At 41.1% G+C, this 22,389-nt stretch overlaps 1 protein-coding gene across 1 annotated transcript in view; it reads left to right on the top strand.

Moving 5' to 3' along the window:
• The first annotated feature begins 12,249 nt into the window (after positions 1–12,249).
• Positions 12,250–22,389, top strand: part of LOC124156654 (dynein beta chain, ciliary) — a 315,587-nt gene continuing 305,447 nt past the window's right edge. Inside the window, exons 1-4 of the mRNA XM_046531313.1 lie at positions 12,250–12,386; positions 14,196–14,201; positions 14,459–14,525; positions 14,616–14,749. Of these exons, the coding sequence (XP_046387269.1) occupies positions 12,273–12,386; positions 14,196–14,201; positions 14,459–14,525; positions 14,616–14,749 (321 nt within the window). The 5' untranslated portion in view covers positions 12,250–12,272. The remainder of the gene's footprint in view (positions 12,387–14,195; positions 14,202–14,458; positions 14,526–14,615; positions 14,750–22,389) is intronic.

The raw sequence follows: 22,389 nt of genomic DNA, 5'->3' as shown, positions 1-22,389 counted from the left end.
ATTTGAACTACCAGTAACAGCACTACATACCTTTCCATCAACCATCGTCATCACTAAATGTGGTACCACTGAATGTTCTTCTCCATCTATTGCAATAATTGTTGGCCTAAGTAATTCTATTTCACTTCCCACCGTTCGATCGCTTGTTTTATGATTGCCTTTGTTTCTTTCTGGAAAATTACTTTCAATGGCCGGCAGAATTTAGTGGACGACGGTTGAGGGTTTTTCCACAGTATCGTTTTGTTTCCCCCTAGTCCCTGCATTTGATATAATTCAAGGGGTACGAGAGAGATGACAAACACAGATGAATCATTCTGAGTACCCTCATAAGTTTCATAACACTGTTTATATACACTTTGGCCACTTCTACTGTCACACCCCCATTTCAATATTAAATGCAGTTCTCTGTCAATAGTGCACTGCATGAGAACATCCTTTTGCACTTGTGCAATGCGTTCGATTGTGTGGTCCAAAAGAGCTTGCAGTTTGATTTCTCCACACCTTTCTGTTACTTTTAGTTTCCTTAGGAGGAAAGCATTGCAATTTTGTCAATTTTAACACATCATAAGACGGGTAAATGTTGCTTAATCTGTCCTTCGCTCCAGTCCTGATTCTCGTGTACTGCGCCTTTGTCAATCCAGTTTCAATGAGAAGCGCTAGCGCCTCCTCCCCAGTGTATGGTATTGAGGGTTGTGGGGGCGATTTGTAGGCTTGCTTTAGTTTGTTAGCCCTACGGGGAGTAGTTTGGGTAACTTCTCTCACCATAGCTGCAGCATCTCGTTTCCCAGAAGAATGGAGAGTATACTGGGCCGCGAAAACGATTTCGTCCTCTGTGTGTGACAATCAACGGCTGCACTCTCGTCCGTTTCGCTCTATCCGTGCAGTGTTCGAACACTTTTCTGGGTCTTCCCTTGGAGGTTGATGGCTCAGCTTCGGCAGGTAAGTTAATTCTGAGACGTTTTTCTGTCACTTTTTTGGGCAGGAGCAATGGGTTTTGAAGCCACGTATTATATTTAGTAAGAAAATATTCATATTTTCTTCCACTTTTTTTTAAACGCCTGGTGTAATTGCTTAAAAAATTCCTAATAGCGCCACTGATACACTTCTTATCATCAATTTCACTGTCACTCAACTCAAATTTCTTCATCAAATAATCTCGTTATGAGTCTTTTGTCTCGATGTTGTCGTGAAGTAGGCTGCATAGCTCTCCGTGCGTCACGACAGCGCTCTCCATGTCGCCTGAAAAAACACAAAAACTATATTTCCGCACTTTTCCGCTCCAAATCCCTTTACGGCCTCATTTTTATATACATTCTCTAGATATTTTTACTTAAATCAGCGTGACATCCCTAGAACATTTTTTTTAAGTCAAACCAAACATTTGGAATCTCAAAAAATCAAGTGTTTTTGCAATGTTTATTTCAAAAAACAGTAAAAAAATTAAAATGGTAAATATAACACTATATATCATGAAAAACGGTAGAACATACCCTAAGAAATAATAATCCAAGTTCTACATATATGCCTTGTGCACTGGTCACCTTACAGTAAGCTCTTCACTTCACTGTCAAAACACAACTTATCCTGGACGGAAATGCGTCTCCGTAGAAAGGGTGCCTCTAAATGGCCATAGCGGCGCTATTGTGCCGAGGATAGTGACCTCAAGGGTGAAAAAGGGTGCACCCACTATCCCAGGATAAGCCTAACGGTAAAAATTGTCCCAACTGAAAAGTCGGTTTTTGGACTTTTTTCCGCCTAGATCCTGGATTCCGCCCATTGTGCGACGGGGCGAATATCTTTCTGATCTTCCTTTGGTAGTGTTTGCTCTTGCGATAATTCCCATTGCATGCATGCAATGAGTCACGCGGGCATTCAGTCACACGTGGCGCTAGGTTGCAGTGGTGGCGCTTTGAGTGTGTCTATGTGTGGCAATTAGGCCAACTTCCCTTCATCTTTCAGAGGGAGAGTGTCTCCTCTCTGAGTCACATTTTGCTCTCTTCGCATTCACGACTCAAGTTTCTCGCGGTGTGAGCGAATATCCTTAGACTTTGTGTTTTGGTATCGGACTTCAACGAACAAAAACGTTTCGTAAAGATGATGAATGATTTCTAATGTTCTTGGTGAACGTAAAATGTTTCTCGGGCTTACTATCGACTGATGACTGGCCATGTTTTCATTATTTCCGTTTCCATTATCAAGACATCCCGCTGCTTTCGTCAGCATTCACACTGATTCCAACGCGGCCGTTTTTTATTATTCCAAACAATTCGCCAGCCATCCGATCCGCGCGGGCGTATCTCGCTGGCCGTTAGAATATATTACCCCTGCAATTATTATGCATTTAAATACAAGGCGTCGTCGATTATTTGAAATGCATGCTCATTTGATGGGAGGATGAGCTAGTTGTAGTTGCTGCCATTGGCAGGGCCTCCCTCCCTGCATTCCCATTGGATGTGTGCTCCACTCGTCTGACATGGCTGCTCCTGCCCTTCCAAAGCGCCTTCGCTCTTGTTTCTGACGAGTGAGTCGTGGTCTCCACGCAATGCACACTTTTCCGCATTCACGATGTGTCTGATTTAGGTCATCGTGGATGGCGTCGATACGTTCGAGCAGCAAGTGAGCTCGGAAATTATTAGAATGAAATAGAAATCGCGCGTCTTGCAGAGAATTAAAGTTGAAATAAAGCAACGGCGACAAAGATAATGGATTCTTAAATGTCTATAAATATTAATTCAATGTGCAACTCCTAGTGAATTCCTTTGTGTATGAAATCTTCTCCAGAAAATAATCCGCCACCACTCATCAGAATTCATAAATTTCTAAGGCAGCGCAAGGAGGAGTAGATAGCTTCTCACTTCCCTTCTGGATTTTATGCATTTTAATGTGAAAACCGTGTTACACTTTGTGTAATTTATTGCAACTGTTGCGATTTTGTTCGCAGTGTCATTTTGTACAAAAATAATGCTGATGATTTAGGCTGCTCATCACAAAAAAATGATCTTTTATTGAAGATGCTAATCGATATCACACTTAAAGACGATAACACACCGTTAAATGATCAGAAAATATTAAGCCAATATTTTACAAATACTCGAACATAAAAAAACGATGAAATACGACGTCTGAGACAATTCCGCCTTTGCCACCCGGATGACGATGACAGCGAAGGACGAGAAACCTCGACTGCCTCGGCTGTGATTCATGGACACCTGGTTAATTCCTAGTGCCTGATAGTCCGAAGCCTTTTCAATAATTTCGGAAGATCTGAAAGCCATTGCGAGCTAGAATCTTAATCGCCTGGGGAGTGTTATGCCAATATTAAGTGCATTAATAAATATTTGGCTTTTTTTTTATTATTATATTACTGAATTACACCTCCGTTGATAAAATGCGATGAACGCAACGCTAGGGTCGTAGAGGCCGTTTTTGCTTCACACGAATGTAGCATTCCGTAGGATCGTGGCGTTCAAATCGTCGGTGCCAGGATAAGAATGTGCGGTCATCGTTATATTCACGGACATCACGGCGACGAAATTGAAATATTGTGTAAACTAACGATGCATATATTTCCGAATATGAGGATGACCGTGGCTTTAAGAATTTGGAGGAGATTTCTTGTTATTAGTCGTGATGCATCCGAGTTAATCCAATTGCTCACTCACTCATAACATTGCGAAGGTAGTGCAGGAGCGTGGGTGATTCGCCCCTTGGTATTATGCAACCCGTGTATTCAGTCAAGCCCGAAGCGGGTGCATACGTTGCAGGATACAAGAGACTGCTCGCCTGACGACAAATTGGAAATTTTAATCCACACTCGTTTTTCGATTCATCAACTTTCGATTTACATTTTTTATAATAGATTTTCATAATATCCGATTTTATCAAAATTTATCGTAAAATCTAATTCCATATTTTTAATAATAAAGTAATCGCCCGCTGAAATACGGATGTTCTGTTGTAACAAAGGGCAAAATATTGGGTTAATCGGAGATTAAGGAATGCTAACTGATTACTGTGTAATTTACAAATTCTGTTTATTATGTGTACACGATTTTCACGCGACGCGATGGCACGCGGTTCGGGGAAACGACCAACCGATGGTATTCATGCATCTACGCAAGCACTAGGAAATAAAGCAAATTCCGTGTATTTGATACATACGACCACCTAAATATTGTACAAAACATGAGAAGTTAAGCTGTGAAAGAGCGCGGATGAAATGAGAATTTCAAAATTTTCTGTTTTGAAGTTTGTCATTGTTTTTGAAAGTTAAAATGTCTTAAACAGTAAAGAGTACATTGTAAAAATAAGCCACAATTCTCATGGTGGGTAGCATGAAATGATCGATACACATCTCGAGCATAATCAGCGCATGTTTCAGATTCTTTATATCTCTGCATATTATGCCATTCAGTGTTTCCATGGTAACTGCAAAGTGCAGCCGTCAGAATGTTTGCCTAGCCATAGTTCAGACTTTGCGACCCCTCGTCCAATGAAATGCTTGCAACAGTCTCCCCTCCTCACATTCCTCGTGAAACACCCTGCACAATCATGTGGCACCTGAGTCGACAGGTGCCGTTTGCCCCTTGCCATCTGCCATTTCATGCAGGGAACATCCCGTCCAAAAGAACGTGCAATCGTGTTGCCAATTTTGATCGCGGAGGCAGGGCGATCAATTTATTGTCGAGATCTGCTAAAGAGTATGTATTTGCTCTCGGGATTAAAAAATGACGAATTATTTTAATAATATGAACTTGAATGCAATTATCGGTCAACAGCCTTTGTTTTAGTTCATTTCCGCGTGTTATTGGGATCCATCTGCCGACCGAGGCACGAACCGCAGTTCTTTTTTTTTGTGAAAGCCATTTTTAAATGCGCGATGGATGACAGCCGTGGTCTATCCGGAGGGAATATGCCCGTCCCATTCGTGGTCTAACCAATGAAACGCCGTCTCCTCTTCCGTGACCGTGATTGTGCATCCCACAACCCCTCGTTAAAACGTCACGCGGAACAGCGACCCCAATAGGAGACGGGGTCGGGTTGGTTGAGCTGCCACACGGAAGGTGGCACGGCAGTCGTCTCTCTCTCTCTCTCTCTCTCTCTCTCTGTGAGTTGTGTTGTGGTGTGGTGTGTGGTGTGAGGAGTGTGGCTGGCACCGACGAGGGATGCTCACACACACACACACATGTTTTCATTTTACGAAATAAATTTTTCACGTAATTTCTAACGAAACCCAGTAGAGGTCGTCCCAATGTCTCTCCATATTTATTTGCCTCAGTTTATGAATGCTTAAATTGCGAATCACGAAGCGGAGGAGGGGTTAGTAATCGAGCGAAGGATGTCTCAATGCAATGCGGATGGCTATGGCATCACATTTCAAACTTACTCGGCCACTATCGCCATTTCTTATCACTGCTCTGTATGTACTCCCTGTACTACTTTGTATTAATTATCATGATTTGGCGCTGCTAAGGTAATTTGGTTTTGTTGATTTCTAAGAATTATGTGAGATTTTTAGGCAAAAATATGCAAAAAATGAAAAAATGCGAAGAAAATTAATTGCAATAATGATAAACTTCACACTATCATTCATCCATTCACCACGTCAGCCATCCGTTGAAGCACATCCCAACTTTCTATTTTATTCAAAAGTACTTTTAAAAGGCAAGAAATGAAAACGCTCAGTGAAACCAATGTTTGCCTCATGGATTTCGAGAGAGGAGGGTCAGTTACTACAAAATTACGTATTTGATTTTTACGCATAAGCTCTGTTATCCTTTGAATTCATATGCCTTTTTCCGTGTCGATCAGGTATGTGGTGTGGATATGAATGAGGAAATTATGGCCGGGCAGTTCTTTTTAAATATGATATGCATAAGAAGAGGAAGATACTGCATTCAAGCAAGAATTTCTCCGCTTGCTAATTTTCATGAAAGAGAAGTTTTTCAACTGTAGTTTTCATTTTATTTAGTATATTTAAAATACTGCGAAAATAAAACATGCAGTGTTTTCAATCGTACCGACGTAAAAACAGGTCAATGTCACGTTTTTTTACCTTGGCTGGGTTATTCGGAGGACAATGTTAACACAACTTGCATTTAAAAGGTCGACTTTTTCTATTATTTTTCAGATTTAAAATATCGCTTTTAATGCATGGTTAAAATGTAATTTATGATGGTGAAGTATAAATGTTCTGTAAAGAATTGTAATGAGATTTAAAAAAGTTTAAGTAAACATTTTGTTTCTCTGAATTCATCAATTGTTTACCTGTTTAAATTTCGCTGGATGGCATGTTTATTATGCGCAATTCTCTTATTTTTCTCAGACCGTTATTTTTCCTTACTTTCGTAAAGATACTTTTTTTATGTTCCTGTGAGGATAATGCCGTAAATCAACGTATTCCTTTGAAAATTAAGATCATAAGCCTTTCCTTTGACCACCTCCATCGGATTTGAGCCAACAAACCTTATCTCACAAAATCACTTTTATATTTTTGGGCCTGTTTGTCGACATAGGTAATTAGGTTTTTCGTTTGGGGTGCTCTTGAACGATTTGCTGACGTAGGTAATTAAGGTCAAATTCTTAAGAGTACATATTGGTCTCTCATATTTGGCCTTTTTTCTATTCTCTGTTAACTCATTGCCATTTTGAAACGTTCAGATCTGTTCGAGTGAATCCCTATCAAGTTCCATCTTTTATTTATATTTTTCACCTCCCAGAAAAAAATATTGGGGCTGAATTTTTCAAATGAATGCAGGCAAGTGATGACAAGGGTCTAATCTATAAACCTGAATGGTGAAGATAATGATAGCTGAAGTTTCAAGAAATCCTTCACGAGAAAGAAGAACGGTGTCATGTCGTTCCCGGAAGGCGCTTTGCGAGTCAAAGGATGAAATCTGCACTGCTACTCATGACTCCGCCTTAATCTGCCTGATTGAAATGCGCATTGGCGTACACTTTTCTGCGAATGTATTCAACACACGACGCGTTTCAACTCGAAGGGTCATCATCAGGTGTGGTAGTTACGGAAGCAGAGTGTGTGTGCACCTGATTGAGATTTGTGGGAAAATGGATGGAGGTCATGGCGCTCGCGAATTCTAAGGTGTGGACATTATAAACTGTAGCCCACAGTGACAAAAGAAAGGCAATATCCACAATTAAAAGACATCTTACGCTGGCACCCGGGAGGCCACCTTTGAATATGCGCTTTGCGGCCCTTCTCTATTCTCCCGGCTCTAGTGAGTAATCGCACTTCAAATCCAAATGAACGTCAAAGACAGGGAACATTTCTTTTGAAACGACAAAAACCGAAGGTAGTCACGGATTCCGATCACCCATGAAACACTTCTCTTGGACAAATGCACTTTTCTTGGTCTCCAAAGAACCCTTTCTGTCTTCAATAAAGGAATCCATTGACCACGAGGCCCTGGGAAGGGGACTCTATCGTCCCCTCTCCGCATTCAAGGGTTCGATTGGAATGGGGAGGAAGAATAGCAATGGAAGGAGAGGCAGTTGGGAGAAAGGCGAGGGGGTTAGGGGATGGAGGGGCGGTCGGTGACGCAGCCAGGGGATTTAATCCTCAGGTCAATATTGTCAATGCTGCCGCTGAGAAAGGATGATTGCAGTACGTTTTAAACGCGTATAATCCGCCGGCGAAAGACTGTTGGGTCGACCTCTAAGCGAGGCATTTCCACCGCGTCCTCATAAATCTGAGTCTAAGGGAGCAGAGGGGGTCACGCGATGCCTTTTTAAGCGTTGGGGGAGGGGGGGGAAGCACGCAAATGCCATCTATCGTGAGAGAAATGCGACAGCGGCAGCTGTGCTCCACATCCGTCGGCGCTCTTCGCTTCTCTGCTGTTTCTCGCACGGACGAAGCAATCAAGCGAGCCGCCACCAATACACGCCCAACGACGTCTTTCGCTCACTCGTTTCACCCGCATGTCGGGCGAGGCTAGAGCTCACCCCGACTCGACCACAGGGGTGCGCATTCCACACTCTCCGGGTGGGATAGGATGATTGCCACCTCCTTCCCGCCGCTATGCTGGGGGTGTCCTAAGAGACACGAACCCGGGACTTTGCTGGCCAGTGATCTAACCATTCGGCCTCTACGATCCCCTGGAAACATTTCGCGAGCGTTTCAATTGGGTAGTTTCCTTCATCAAAGAAAACGAAATGCATTGATTGCGATTCGTTACCCACCATTAGTGTATTCATAATATACAAATTATTTGGTTTTAGAAATACCGGTTTAGACGAATGGCAATGGTCAATTTTAACCGCATTTGAAAAAGGCTAGATTGGCGCCCATGCGATGCCACTCCACGTGACGTCAGAGGGACCTAGTTTCTATACGAGTAGATAGGAGTTATACATCGTCTTAGATTACCAATGCATGCATGAGGCACAGACTTCAGGGAAACATTTCTTAATAATCACCTATTAAAACTGCCTATGGTCGGAAAGTTTACTTCGTTTGATAAGGTATTAATAATCCTAATTTAAGCCAAGAGCTACCAGCCAGCAGGGTACTCAGCTACCCGCTAGCAGCCTGCGTCGTATCAGCGCTCAACTCGCCTCAAGGTCACCTCTCAGGGCGGCAGCGGGAACCAGAAATACGTCGTACGGAGAGATTTCCCGGCATTCATACTTACCCGTCGCGTTTTCGCGCGCTTGAAAATTTTCACTTTTCATTTAATCGCGAAAAATATGTATCGTCATTTAAAAATCTAAATACGTGAAATCTTTAGATTTAGGCAATAAAAAATAATAGAAAACCACCCTATTGTTGATTATCGGAATGAAATGCTGTGGATACGTTTCCCGACATTTCCCAGATGAATTCTGTCGGTGACTATAATATTTAATCCTGATTCGATTGTGTTCGCACGGTCTGTCATCTTCCCTCCCACTTTCTGCCCTTCGAAGACTGTTTGCATCGTCCCCTTTTCAAAATGATTCCCTCCTGAAAACTCACGCATTGCCCTCCATTTGCTCCTCATCAGTCTTCTATTTCTCTTTCACATCTCGATGGCTTACAGCCTTAATTTCTCCGCTGCTGCCATCTCTCGCCACCTTAAAGAAACATGCTCCAAATGAATGCCCTAAGGAATAGCCTCCTGACTTGGACGCTTACATTTTCCACAGCACTCCTATTCTCGAGTCACCATCCTCTCTTAGCTTGTCCTCTTCTGCTCACATCCATTGCCATCGCTGGTCGCTCAATTAGCAGAACATCTTCTCCAGTTTTGGTTCGCCTAGTTTCAGGTAGGTATTCGCCTTTTATCTCCCTTTTCAGACTAATAACCTCGCTTTCTTTGCGTTGATTTTCAGGTTATATCATGTCATTATGTTTTCCATAATTAATGGAATTTTCTTCAGGTCCCTCTCTGACTCTGCTATCATTACTATGTCATTGACGAGTCGCAGTATGTTAATTTTCTCACCGTGGATTTTCACTCCTTTCCAATTTATTTCGTCGATAGCTTTCTCGATGAATACGTTGAAAATTACGCCCTTGTCTCACTCCTTTTTTCATTCTCACTGCTTTGCATCTGGATCAAGATTTAATCACACATTCTTTTGTCACTGTGGGCTACAGTTTATAATGTCCACACCTTGGAATGTGGGAATTCGCGAGCGCCATGATCTCCATCCATAGTCCCATATATCTCAATCAGGTACACACACACACTGCTTCCGTATGCGCGTCCATGATGACACACTCCCACTTAGTTTTTATATTATACATTTTGGACAATTCTTCAGTGTTAATAAAATACTTCAAATTCTATCAGCATTTCCAGCATTGAATTCCAATCCACGTGATCATAACTGCAGAGGTTGCATTCGATGGGCCAGTATGACTTCCCTTGTGCCTTTGTTTTTCATGAATTCGAATTGGTCTTCATCCTGGTACCTAACCCTCTGCTTTCCGTTCTATTCGCCTCTCGATAATCTTCGACGAATGAGTCGTCGAGGCAATTGTCCTAACATCTTTACATTTCTCCGCTCTTTTCTTTCTGGGAATTCCAATGATAATGTTCTTCTCGAAGTCCCTTGCTATGTTTCGTGTTGTGTACATGTCACAGGGGTGGGGTGTTGTAGAGCTGAGTTAGTGTCTTCATTCCTTCATGCTTGATGATCTGTACAGGTATATCGTTTATTCCATGCGCTTTATTCATCCGCAAAACCATTTATTATGGCATAAAATTCAGTTATTAAAATTTAAATTCCCATATCATTTATATTGACTTAACTTTCCCCTTCAATAATTTTTGGTGCAAGATTGTTCCCACTGCACTACTCTTCCAACGACTCGTTCCATCTCTTCAATTTGTCAGAATTTTCAATCAGGATTTTTCCGTTTTTGCTTTCAATGGCATTGCATCTTGCCCTTTGTTCCCTAAAGTGATTCCTATATCCCTGTATCCTACAGGCCGTCTTTACTGTTCCCCTTGACAGGTTGCTTCGCACATATTCTTCATCCGCGTTTCTCTACCTTTCACCTCGCTTCAAGAATTTACGTTTTTACGTCTTATTTTCGTTTTTTTTTCTTTTTGGCCGTTCGTGAAATTTCCTTATTTTTTTAAACAACTTTTGTTCAGAATACTGAAGAACAAGAATTATTCGTACGGAATCGGCCTAAAACACATTTTTATATGGCTTCAGTGAAATATTTTCCACTTGATGCGGTTCGTGTTTAACCAAAATGTGACAGCATAAAGCGATAATTCTCGTAGCATTTCTAAACGGATAAGAAATGTGACCAAAAACTATGAGATAAGAGCATAATTATACGATATATTTTCAGCGCCGTCCGCATGACCTCCGATTATTCATTTGCATGCATGGCATGGCTGCCCATGAGAAGAAATTTTGTGATTCAAATTCGACCTTATAAATGCATTGTTTACGTGAAGAGTGGATCCGCCAGGAATGTTGTGTGACTTGTTGGTATGAATGGTGTCTGTGGTGGCTACGGATTGGCCCGACATATAATGGAGCCCTCAGGTGATGTGACTGAAACGAGGAGTTACGGAAACGTAACGCAAGTGATTGAGCTTGAAATATTGCACCCTAAACTATGGAGTGTCGAGATGATGCGAGTACTCTCTCCGGGTCCTCTTGCATATAATTTCCTTCGATCTCATTTTTAAGAGTAAAGGTTTAAAGTAACAGTAGCAGGCGAAATATTTTTTGGGTCTCGCTCTTGGCACTCGCTTGCCACTCCTTGCCATACTCCTTTCCCAAAGCGCACCACCCAATGGCGCATACCTTCCTATACTTCCCCTTCCACCTGCCACCCATCCGTTCTGTGTCAATACCGCTCCGTGACCAACTAATCCTCATTGTGCATACTTGATAATGACCAAACGGTTGAAACGCGTCGTACTTTAAATAAATCTGTGGAAAAGTGCCATCTCAATTTTCTTTTAATATTTACATTAAAGGTTTAGTTAAATTTTAAGTCATCACTTTCCTACTCTGAGAAGGTTCAAGCGAATAGTCTAAATGAACAATTCTTTGACATTCTCATAAAGAACTAAGAATCACTCTTTAAGCCTGAATCACACGATCATTTTTTTTTCGTCGCGAAAGTGATCACTATCACGATCACTGGAGTGATCACTCACTAAATTATCGTCGCCGGAAATTGTTTTCGCGATCGCGATCGCGATGAGGATTCCCATCGCTATTTTTCATCACTCGTCCGGTCGCTTTTTCCGTCGCTAAAACCGTCACTGAAACCCCATATCAGCCAATCAGAATGCATGACCGTATGGTGTAATGGCAGCGCTACGTTTGACAATTGTGGGAACGACATATATAAACAAACACGCTATATATTTTCGTGATGCGGGTCCTGAAACAACGAGCTGTGATATTGGAAATGATGCGAAAAGCGACGGCGGGAGTGATCGTGTGATTCAGAAAAATGATCACTAGAGCGATCACTTTTCGCGAAGGGAAAAGTGATCCCGATAGTGATCACTTTCGTGACGAAAAAAAATGATCGTGTGATTCATGCTTTACCAACCAACAAATATAAACAAATTAATTCCAAAAAGCAAACTCAGTGTTATGTGTGCAAACTGACTTCGATTTTCGAAAAACGTGGATGACGGTGGGGTGTTTCTGCGCAATTGCAATTCCTCTTTTTTTAATGATAAATCAGCCATGTGGACGAGGGATAGCTTGTTTTTGAGAATGTGTTGCGTGGGTTGCAGTGGTGAGGGATGGAGGCGGAGGTGGTGACTGACGCGCGGCTGGACATGATCGGCTCGTACGTGCAGAAGACGCTCAAGCTGAAGCCGGAGAAGTGGGCTCGCCTGGTGGCCAATGAGGACTCACGGTCGCTGCTCACCAACTTCCTCGATCGCACGGGAGCGGACATCGAGAGGGTAAGCATTAAGATCACGCATTCATTGCACGTATGGACTGAAAACCGGCCGAACTCAACTGTCGTACAAACGGGTCAAAACATAAGTAATAGTGATTGATTTCAAATGCGACAGAAATGGTGCCTCTTCAGCTGCTCATCATCTCCTTAAAAATATGAGCGACCTGTCTCTTTTTAACGATAAATCCTTCATTTTGCTCCCTTTGTCTTTTATCTGTGCTCACACGAAGGGCCTTTCCAAGCACTATGAAAAAAACTTCGGGGTCATAATTTCCCCTCAAAATTAATAATTTTTCCGTTAAATGAATGCAGGGGTGCCAGTGTTCTTCAGTTAACAATAGCGAAGTATTCGCATGACTCACTGCAGCAAATAGGGTTGTTCACCGTATTTTTTTTATTTAAGAAATCGAAAGATCGTGTTTCAGAAGGAGCAATGACAATTATATTATGCTATTTTCTTCATTGTACATGTTTAGAGAAGGCTTTAAACAGTGACAAATTTTACGTTACGCCAAAAAGCCCTACTTCCATCTTGAATTGATGTGTGACGTCACAAGCCTGTAGATGCCCTACTACAGTGTTGTGTAAGTGGCTCAGTAGGGTTATTCCACTTTTTTTTAAAGATCTCCAGCGTCTGCCGCTAGATCAGTGTTTAAAGAAAATCCAAATTTATCCTTTAATAAGAGTAATAATAAGCAAAATTACCCTTACTTATACATATTTATTGCTCATCATATCACAAATAGCACTACAACGCACACATTTCACGAGCTGTCTTTTTGATACTTATAATCAGTATATTCCGAATCAACTGATTCAATGAAAAACTTGGCTCACAATAAATATAAAACACTATTCTGTAACACTAATAAAGCATGACAATCGGTTTTCCAATCACTCTGCACACACTAAAAGAATTTGCACTCCTTGAAGTTCGAAAGGATTCTCCACACCTCACTTCCCACTCATCACTAACGACTTAGAATCAGTTTACGTTATTTCACTTTGACATTGCGAAGACAATAAAATGAATAGGCTGAAACAAATTATTAAACTAGCTAAACCAGTTATTGTAACATCAAAAAACTTCGAATTTCACTATTACTCTTACCCGTGCTCTTACCGTAACCAAAATATGACCAAAACAAAAACAAACAACAGCGCAACGAAATTCGTGAAATGTAAACACTGGCGAATCCTCAAAATGAATAGGTAATAATATCAAACAGAACTTAGAAGCGAACAAACGAATGAAAATTAATATGCGTTCGATGTATCCCTAAAGTACAACTAGCTCAAATATGAAACATATCCCCTTCGCTATAGTTAGATACCTTAGATCGAAATGTATAGGGTTGATTGAACCAGCATGGAAGAAATAAATAATTTCGTCGAAGATGTAACATTCACAACTCACTTCACTTGTCGCTTCACTCTTTACTTCATCGTCTATATGCAATCATTCACTTAGGGGTACATTAAGGGCACAAATTGTGTTCACTTGCACCAGAGGCATAATGAAAGTTCACTGCACGTGGTTTCCTAGCAAATGCAGCTATACAAAACTTTCAATTCCTGTCAACGCTACATACGTTGCCTGCCTAACTTGAAGAATGGATTTTATGTCGCCTTAATCCATCCGGAAGTTTCACGCACAACATAGGCCATTTCAAAATAAGGAATAACCTTGGCAAATGTCCAGTCGGCATGCAGAGTGCTCAGCTTGGCATCGAGTGATCGAGGGTACAGGCCAGCCGTACAGGCTTGTTTCGTCATCACCTCTATTTCAAGGTAGCCGACCGTTTTTGGCGGCGTTGAAATTTTTCGAATTTTGATTGCTAATAACTCCATCATTACTTTTTCAACGCATCTGTCATTCATCCCAATCAAAATGAAATTACATCAGAAGTGATATACATTCGTTTTTTTAGACCGTTCTGATAGGCTTGAACAACCCTATTCGATCGTCTTTGTGTTGTTGCTGGCGATGAGGCCGTTGTGCCCTGGCTGGACCCCCGATGCCCCCTTTCAAGCATTGCGTTGTTGTTGTTTCGGCAGGTGTTGGTGATCACGCTGAATGCGGGTGCTCAGCTCTCTTGCTCTACCGGCTTCCCCATCGGCTCCGGCGGCGGCGGCGGCGGCGGTGGCGGTGGGGGCGGTGGAGGCGGTGGGGGCGGCGGAGGCGGCGGGGGTGGAGGGGGAGGCGGGGGCGGAGGGCGTGGCAAGGCCGCCTATTTCGTGCGGACGTCGCACGTGGTTGCGGTCACCAAGGACAACATCCGGAAGACGCTCGCTTTCGGTGACATGTCAGCGCGCGCAATCGAAGAGCTCGCTTCCCTTGTAGACGAGGTCTCTCTCTCCCTCTCTCTCTCTCCTTATTGTAATCGTAAGTCATTCAGCAGTCGACGACTCGCGGACATCGACTGCTCAGAGAGTTCGAGTCGATTGACGTCTCGATTCGACCTATTTGCGAAATTGAAGCATTACAACTATGAACGCGCCATGAATCGATGTCTATGATAATGGACCGCCGACGAAAGTCGTTGACTTAATTACGCTGGCAAAGAATATAGTTATATCTTGCTATATTTACCATTTGTTTCTTATGATGGATCATTGGTGATCCAATATAATTTAATTTTATCTCAAAGAACGGTTGATGAAAATACATCTCATTCGCCATCGTCAATTCCTTTGTTTTTTGCCTTCGAGAATCGTTTTGACACTCCGGGGGCCCGCGTCAGTGTCGATTATTGTTGTGACGTATGGTTTTTGAGCCTCTGCTGGCAGTCTACTAATACGTGTAAAGCAGGCGATCCAGGATTAAATTAGGATCAAATACATACATGATAATTTGGATTTACGAGTAAAACGATTGTCCTGGGAGACAACCGACCTACTGGGAGGGCCGACGACAGTTCATAGCTCTAATAGTTGGAGAAAATTCCAAAGTCTTGGACTTTGAACTGACATTTATAAACTTTACGTAATGAAGCGTGATTAAAAACCTAATGTCATGCATGGAGGACAGTCTCATTCATGAGTTCGAAATTTTGGTGCGGACGGTTTTCGATAAAACGAAGTTCCAGCTTGACTCCTCAAAATGCAATCAGGAAATGATAACTCTTGCGATGATGAAAGCTATCATGTTAGGTTTGAAAGAGGAAAACTCTGTCGTTCAACGAAAGATAATGAAAAGAAAATTTGGAAGCTATTGACTTTGAACCGAGGACTTTGGTTTTACGACTGTCTCTTGTTTTCAGTTGTCGGGCATCCATTATTTACTCGAAGCTTCCAAACAGTTTCACCCATTTCAATGAACGAACGTTTGTTCACTTAAATGGGTGAAACTAAAGCTTTTCATTGCCTTCAGCACAGGACATACGTTGTCAGTTTTATAAAGCCGATTAACGAGAAAAAATATTGTTTTACTCGTTACTCTTCTAAGAGTGTTACTGGCAGCTGTAACATCATTTCCGGTTCAGACATAGGAATTGGCATGTTGTTGATCAATGTCAGCACTGATCTCCACGATAGAGGTTTTGTTTAAGGTTCAGCGTTTATGAGACTGTAAGGATATTTTATGATCAAGTATCGCCTCCGTTTACTCCGGAAGTAGCACATATTAGGTCAATTACGCTACCGATATTGATGGAAAACTATCTTTTCACTCACGACTCATTTTGAAGTGCACATGTCCCTTATCCATCGTCTGTTTACGATGATAATCCTTCATCTGTTATGTACAGCAAGAGCGAGCTTAATAGCTGCATCAGATTAAATGAGAAAACCCATTGATAGCAACGTCCGTTCGTACGAGTGCTGAACACTGAAAATGATTGGAGGTAGGCGCGGTGCTTCCGGTGAAGGCCGCAAATGATGCTCTTGACTTGAGAAATACATACCTCCAGTATCCATCGCCATTCACCATCGTTTAACTCTTACTCGTTGCGTTTCTGAGAGTGTCTGCGGATATTTTAGAGCAGGTCACAACTTCCATAGCTTTCATTCCATGGTTCCTTGCTACCCTTCCCTTTTGGTTGACAAGCTTCTGAGTTAGCTACAGTTATATATAATAGTTTAGTTCAATGCTACGTAGACAATGTCGTCACTGCAAGTTATGAAGGAGAAATCGTTGAAACAAATTTCAAGCAACTTATGCCGCAGTAAATAACCGAATACACGATCTTTCGGTGACTTAGGTTGGAAGCAATGATAAAGTCAAAATCAATGCAAGAATACTGTTCGGGAAACTAATTTCATCCTAAATATTGGACTGAAAACTTGAAATAAATCTCTCAATCACGTTTGCAAAGCATTTTGTTCTTCCAGTTTTTAGTGGAAGTATGCAGCAGTACGAATATCACATTTTAAGTGCATTGGTAGAAACGAAAAAATAGATTACTGTGAAAGATCGACTGTCGTTTTTTTTTATCCGAATGGATATTCGATCTTCTCTTGTTGATGAAATTGGAATTATGTAGAGGGCGTCCCTGTGGTGACTTGGGATTTCCGCCTCAGCAACGGCTGTTGCTTTGATGCCTTTAGCTTTGGTCGGGGAATAACTCAGGCGACCAACAGTCACTCTCTACTTATCCATGGGTGTCGTCATCAGATGCATTTCATGTCCATCCATTGATGTTTACAGTCGCCAACGTGAGGGAGTTCTCTTCAATGTCCCAGAGCGACGGCGCCGCGAGCGTGGTTGGTGGCGAGGCTACGGCAGCCGTGCAGAATAAGAGAATGGGGGTGTGATTCTCGTGTCGCTCCTGCACGGATGATGGATGAGCACGGTTGACTGCAAGAGGACACTGTCCCCCAGAAATGCCGCGAGCTCCAAGTTAGACAAATGAACGATAACAGTGCGAATTTACCGTTGGCCAATCATGATCGCTGGCAGAAAATGCTATTTTCCATCGCTATAATTAACATCGGTGTTAACTCATTAAATGCACTTACATGCCCATTTTCCCGGCCAAAATAGACATCGACCCTTGCAGAGTTCCCATCGATCCCGTGTGTGCAAAAAATTTCATTCGAGGTCAAAGGTCACAAAATGTTTTTTTTTATCCAAACGGTTAGTTTTACGATAAAAATTGCTCAGAAAAAATGTAGATCAGTTAATTATTTACAAAATTGCCATTATAATTTTTTCTCCAAGATTTACCATTTCTGTGAAAAACGCATTCGAAAGTTAGCTGGAGCTGTATTCTCCGTAATATGCATGACTATATTGTTGCATTCACTGAGCATTATTGGACGCGTAACACGCATATTGGTTACAAGGTCTCACCTGTCCATCCGACAACAGTCGGGAGAAATGGTTTAGTATTCTCCATAATGTGCACACTAGGGTGTTGCTTATTTTTTATTTTTTTTATTTTGATTTCTACCTCTCAAAATATGCAGTGGGGTGCAGAGTGGATACGCATGGGGATGTACATTGACAGACAGACACATAAATGACAGAAGAAGAAGATAGCGATGGAAGAAGGAATATAGGAGAAGCTCAATAATATCTAATTTATCAGTAAAACAGACCTACTGGGGAAACCACTCCAAGAAAAACGCGCCTCGTACACTACCAATTAGATGGTGAGGGAACGTGTGCATTAGGGTGTTGCTTATTTTTTTCATTTTTTCTCGGATTTTGATTTCTACCTCTCAAAATATGCTGTGGGGTGCAGAATGGATATCATAAAAATTTCAGCTCGATTGTCGGACATTTAGAGGTCGCTCAAACACAATAAATGTAATAACTTTACAAATTCTACGCCGAAATTCGATAAATTAAGAGAGATGTTTTTCCGAACGGATAGATATACGAATTCGTTTTTCCCCCGAACCATAAAGGGCTTTAATATACGCCAGTCCCAACCTCGTTAGAGCCCTTCATTTTTTTTTTAATAGCTGTAAACGGCTGGTGTCCTAACACCCCCTGCCAAACGCCTTTTAGGCTGCTTGCGGGGTATTATGTAGATGTAGATCTCGTTTCCTTTCATATTCTTCATTCCCTTCATCGCCGCCAAAGAAGCAATGATTTTTAAGACAAATATCTTATTCACTTACGTGTGCTCTGGTTCGAGAACTGTTTTGGCTTGATCCTCTTCATGTTGTCTTTTCACTGAAGCAATAGTACTGATCCGACTACAGGTTTGCGGACATTGCATATGTACTGCCACTGATTTTTGGCTTTTTATATAGTCAGTGAATTCCCTAGTATCACCTCTTCCAGCACTGCGTCAATCAGCGTCAGCAGAAGCAATTTCACCTGCAGGCAAAGGTTTTTTACAGATGAAGAAAAGTTCCGACATTTTCTAAGAACTGAATTCAGCACAAATTTTAACGTATAGTTCTAGCGATAACCACGCGTTTGCACTACGAGGAAATACTTAAGACTAAACCCTTTTTCCCAATGATTGGCGATTGGACGGTTGAGAGCCACTAAAATAAACATTAATAGCCAATGATTGCGTCCAATAGAGCGCAACAACACAATCATGGAGAATACAGCTCCAGCTTACTTTTGAATGCATTTTTCACAGGAACGGTAAATCTTTGAGAAAAAAGTATTGTGAAAATTTTGTAGATAATCGTGAATAACCTGAGCTACCGTTTTGGTCTGAACAATTTTTATCGTAATAATAACCGTTTGGCCAAGAAATAAAATTTAAAAAACATTTTTACAACCTTTGATCTTGCATGAAATCGTTTGCACACACAGGGATTCGATGGGGACTTCTCAGAATTTCATTTCGAGTGCTATTCCTTGCGTTCCGGTAAATTTTCAGCTTGCTCGGAATTTATGCAAGGGTCCTATCCTATGTTATGGGATATGGGGATTCATTGATAGCTTGACCGGGCCACATGCGTTTGTTAAGAGTTTGAAAAATGAGGAGACTCGTGTTTTTTTATATTTCGATGATCCGCGCAATTATCTGAAATCGGAAATCACCGGACAAAAGTCCAAAACGACTTTATTTTTGAGAGAGAAACTTGAGACTTTGCGTAAATACTCATGAAAGATTACAAATTATGTACTTACCCTATATTTCATTGTACATAATATTGATCCGTTGCTGAGATACAGTAGCCCAAAGGTGACCTATTTTTGAAAAACACGCGCGTTCTCGTTTTTCTCCGAAAATCTTTGAATTTAAGCAGATTGTGTTGCGGTGGTATGATTTTTATGGAATAAAAAAAACTCAATATTGCCGTGGAAATGAGAGCGATTTTTCGATCGTGCGTCAAGTGTGGGCTACTCGACGCGGGACCCCGTGACTCGGTAACTGCGGTCCATGTTTCTAGATCGTTGAAACTTAATCATTGAAAGTCGTCATTTGAAGCGTGGCACTTAGCTAGTATTGACCTGTAACGCTATTACGAGGATAATGCATCGATGGACTAGACCATTGAACGCATTCCTCTGGTTAAGGTGGTAAGGATTACGTATTTGTCGGAACAGTTCCACTTTCCAGTACACTTCGGATATTTAAGTATTGTTAAGAGATTTATTCGGCGATATATTTATTTATTTATTTATTCGAAAAGAGAGGGAAATAAACAGTTTCTGCGAAAGGCGACACTTCTACTCTTCGCCCATTCCTTTTCAGTCCTCGCCGGGGAGGGTAACGCGGAAAGGGGCGTTTTATGACCACACACAGCCTTTGAAGGTTCCTCGGTCTTCCGCTAGGGCTTTCCTCTTTCCATTTGACCAAGAGTCATCGCAGTCCGAACGTTTCAGGTAAAATAAAACTTAAGTTATTATATATTTGAATTTGTATATTATTGTGAAACGGTAAACTAAAAGTTAACTTGACTAGGGAAAACTTTAGATTCGACCATCTATCGTAAAGAAATTTACTAATGGCAGTATAAATGCAATTTTGAAATCAAATCGTACAAATGCAAACATTTTGGAAATGATCTAAACCTGTAGTGGAATAATTAAGGAGATAATTAATAGCATCAATGCATAAGCTAATATTTTCAAATTACATGAATTTAGAAACATGGATTTGAATATTAAAGGAGTATTTATTTTTGAAGTCATCCTTTCTTCAATCCATCAAATGGTTTTTTTTTTCATTTACCAAGTTTCAACCTCCTCAATCTTCCAGCGAACTCAGTTCTTTAATAGTGTCTGATTCCTTTCCTTCGCTAACAGCTTAAAGCAGCAGTTTTCTCAAATCTTTCGGCATTTTCCTTGCTCTCCTCAGAGTTGATTTTAATGACGGAGGAAAGAAATGGATTAGGCGTTATCTTTTGAAAAGATCGCCATCCGTGGTCTCTCTCGAGTGCCTCCTTCTGAATCCTTAATAATAAATCATCCACAGTGTGGGCTTCTTTTCAGTTCGGTGTCCCGTAGCCTCTGTCGCCCCCATGCATGTAAACCCAATGAATACAGCTTGACGAATAATTCTCTGTCAGCAGTCCCAGTTATGCCACCGAATATTGCCCTCAGAATTATTACTTTTTTATGAGATGACATTCTTACCCGTAATCAAAACACAATAAATTAATTTACTGCTGATACCATACTGCACTTTCCTATGAGAACTAATTATTTAGATTTAATATTTAAGCAGTTTACATGCAATTACATGCGTGAATTTTTCGTCTTTATCGCTATTGCAGAGCATGTTTACTCAATTCCGTGTTAAATCAGCGGCCAATTGGAATGGAAGAATCGCCTTGCTGTGTTAGCGTCATTCGCGTTACCTTATGCAGGCCTATACGTTTAGGAACGTCAACTCTCAATCCCACCCTATCTCTGAAAGACTTCTGAATTCTCATTGTTCTCTGTGTGAGCAGAGAGTTCAGATTTCATGAGACCTGCTAAACATTTTAATCGTAATTCAAAGGCATTATCATCATTGGCAGAAATACTTGCTCCTTTGAATTATTTCTCATCTGCCTCTTTTTGTATTCTCATCCTTACGGCACGTGTAGCACACATTAAAAAAGCGCATGTAACGATGCAAGGTTGACAGTCCAAAATAATATTTAGTCGGCGGATCGATGACTCATTGCCTTCAAATCATTCATATCCGTAGCTGTTGCTCCACAGATGTAGCAACTCATACTTATATTGTTAACCAATACATTGAATGCCTAAATCAACCTTAGTTAAATTTTCTTAATCCAAAATCAATACCTTATACTTGCATCTGTCATGTTTATTGCCTCTGGGTATGAAGCGGTTAGTACTCGTGGCTAGCTGGGGCACAAGAAATGACCGTAAGTACGACCGGAACAACTTATTTCATGAAACTGATTGTTACTCAGCTGAATGGTGATGACAAAGATAAAGCCTTCTCGGGTGACATTTCTCTCTGCACCTCAACACCCTCCCCCCAATTAGTAAGTACCTTCCTACTCTCTGTGGCTCTAGTCAGAGCTGGGAAAAATACAAGCGAGGAATATTTGAAATACAAATTTCAAAACACCCTTGACTTGGGTATTCGAAAAACATACTGCAAAATAGTATTTTATATACCTTTTCAAATACAAATAACATTTGTATGGAAACTAAGAGATGTTAAAAAATATAATCTGCCCCCTGCACGACATAACTATTTGCAGACATGAAGAAAACGATTCCAACGAAAACGAAGAAATCTCTGGAGTATAATTTTAGAGAAGTTTTATCAGATCAACTTCAAAATTATTTTTAAAGTGTAATTTTTTATTTTAGAATGGGAAAATACCACAAATATATATTTAATGTACAAGATACATTCTGGTCGTGCATTTGAAATATGAGATATTAATGACAAATGTATTTCAAATACATATTTTAAAATATTTGTTTTAGAAATACAGCCCAGCCGTGGCTCTATTAGGTATGGTTACATCCGTAATTAACTGCATGGCTGAAATATCTCCTCCCTCCCTTAAAGCAAAGGCGGTTGGCAAAGCGAACTAAGTTGCTGAGGAACAACTACTTATATTATGAACATTCCTCCTTTTTCATCGGAGGCATTTGG

The sequence above is a fragment of the Ischnura elegans genome, chromosome 3 (assembly GCF_921293095.1).
Source record: "Ischnura elegans chromosome 3, ioIscEleg1.1, whole genome shotgun sequence".
Taxonomy (NCBI): Eukaryota; Metazoa; Arthropoda; class Insecta; order Odonata; family Coenagrionidae; genus Ischnura; species Ischnura elegans.
The sequence above is the reverse complement of the archived record's forward strand: the minus strand, read 5'-3'. Positions and strand labels throughout refer to the sequence as shown.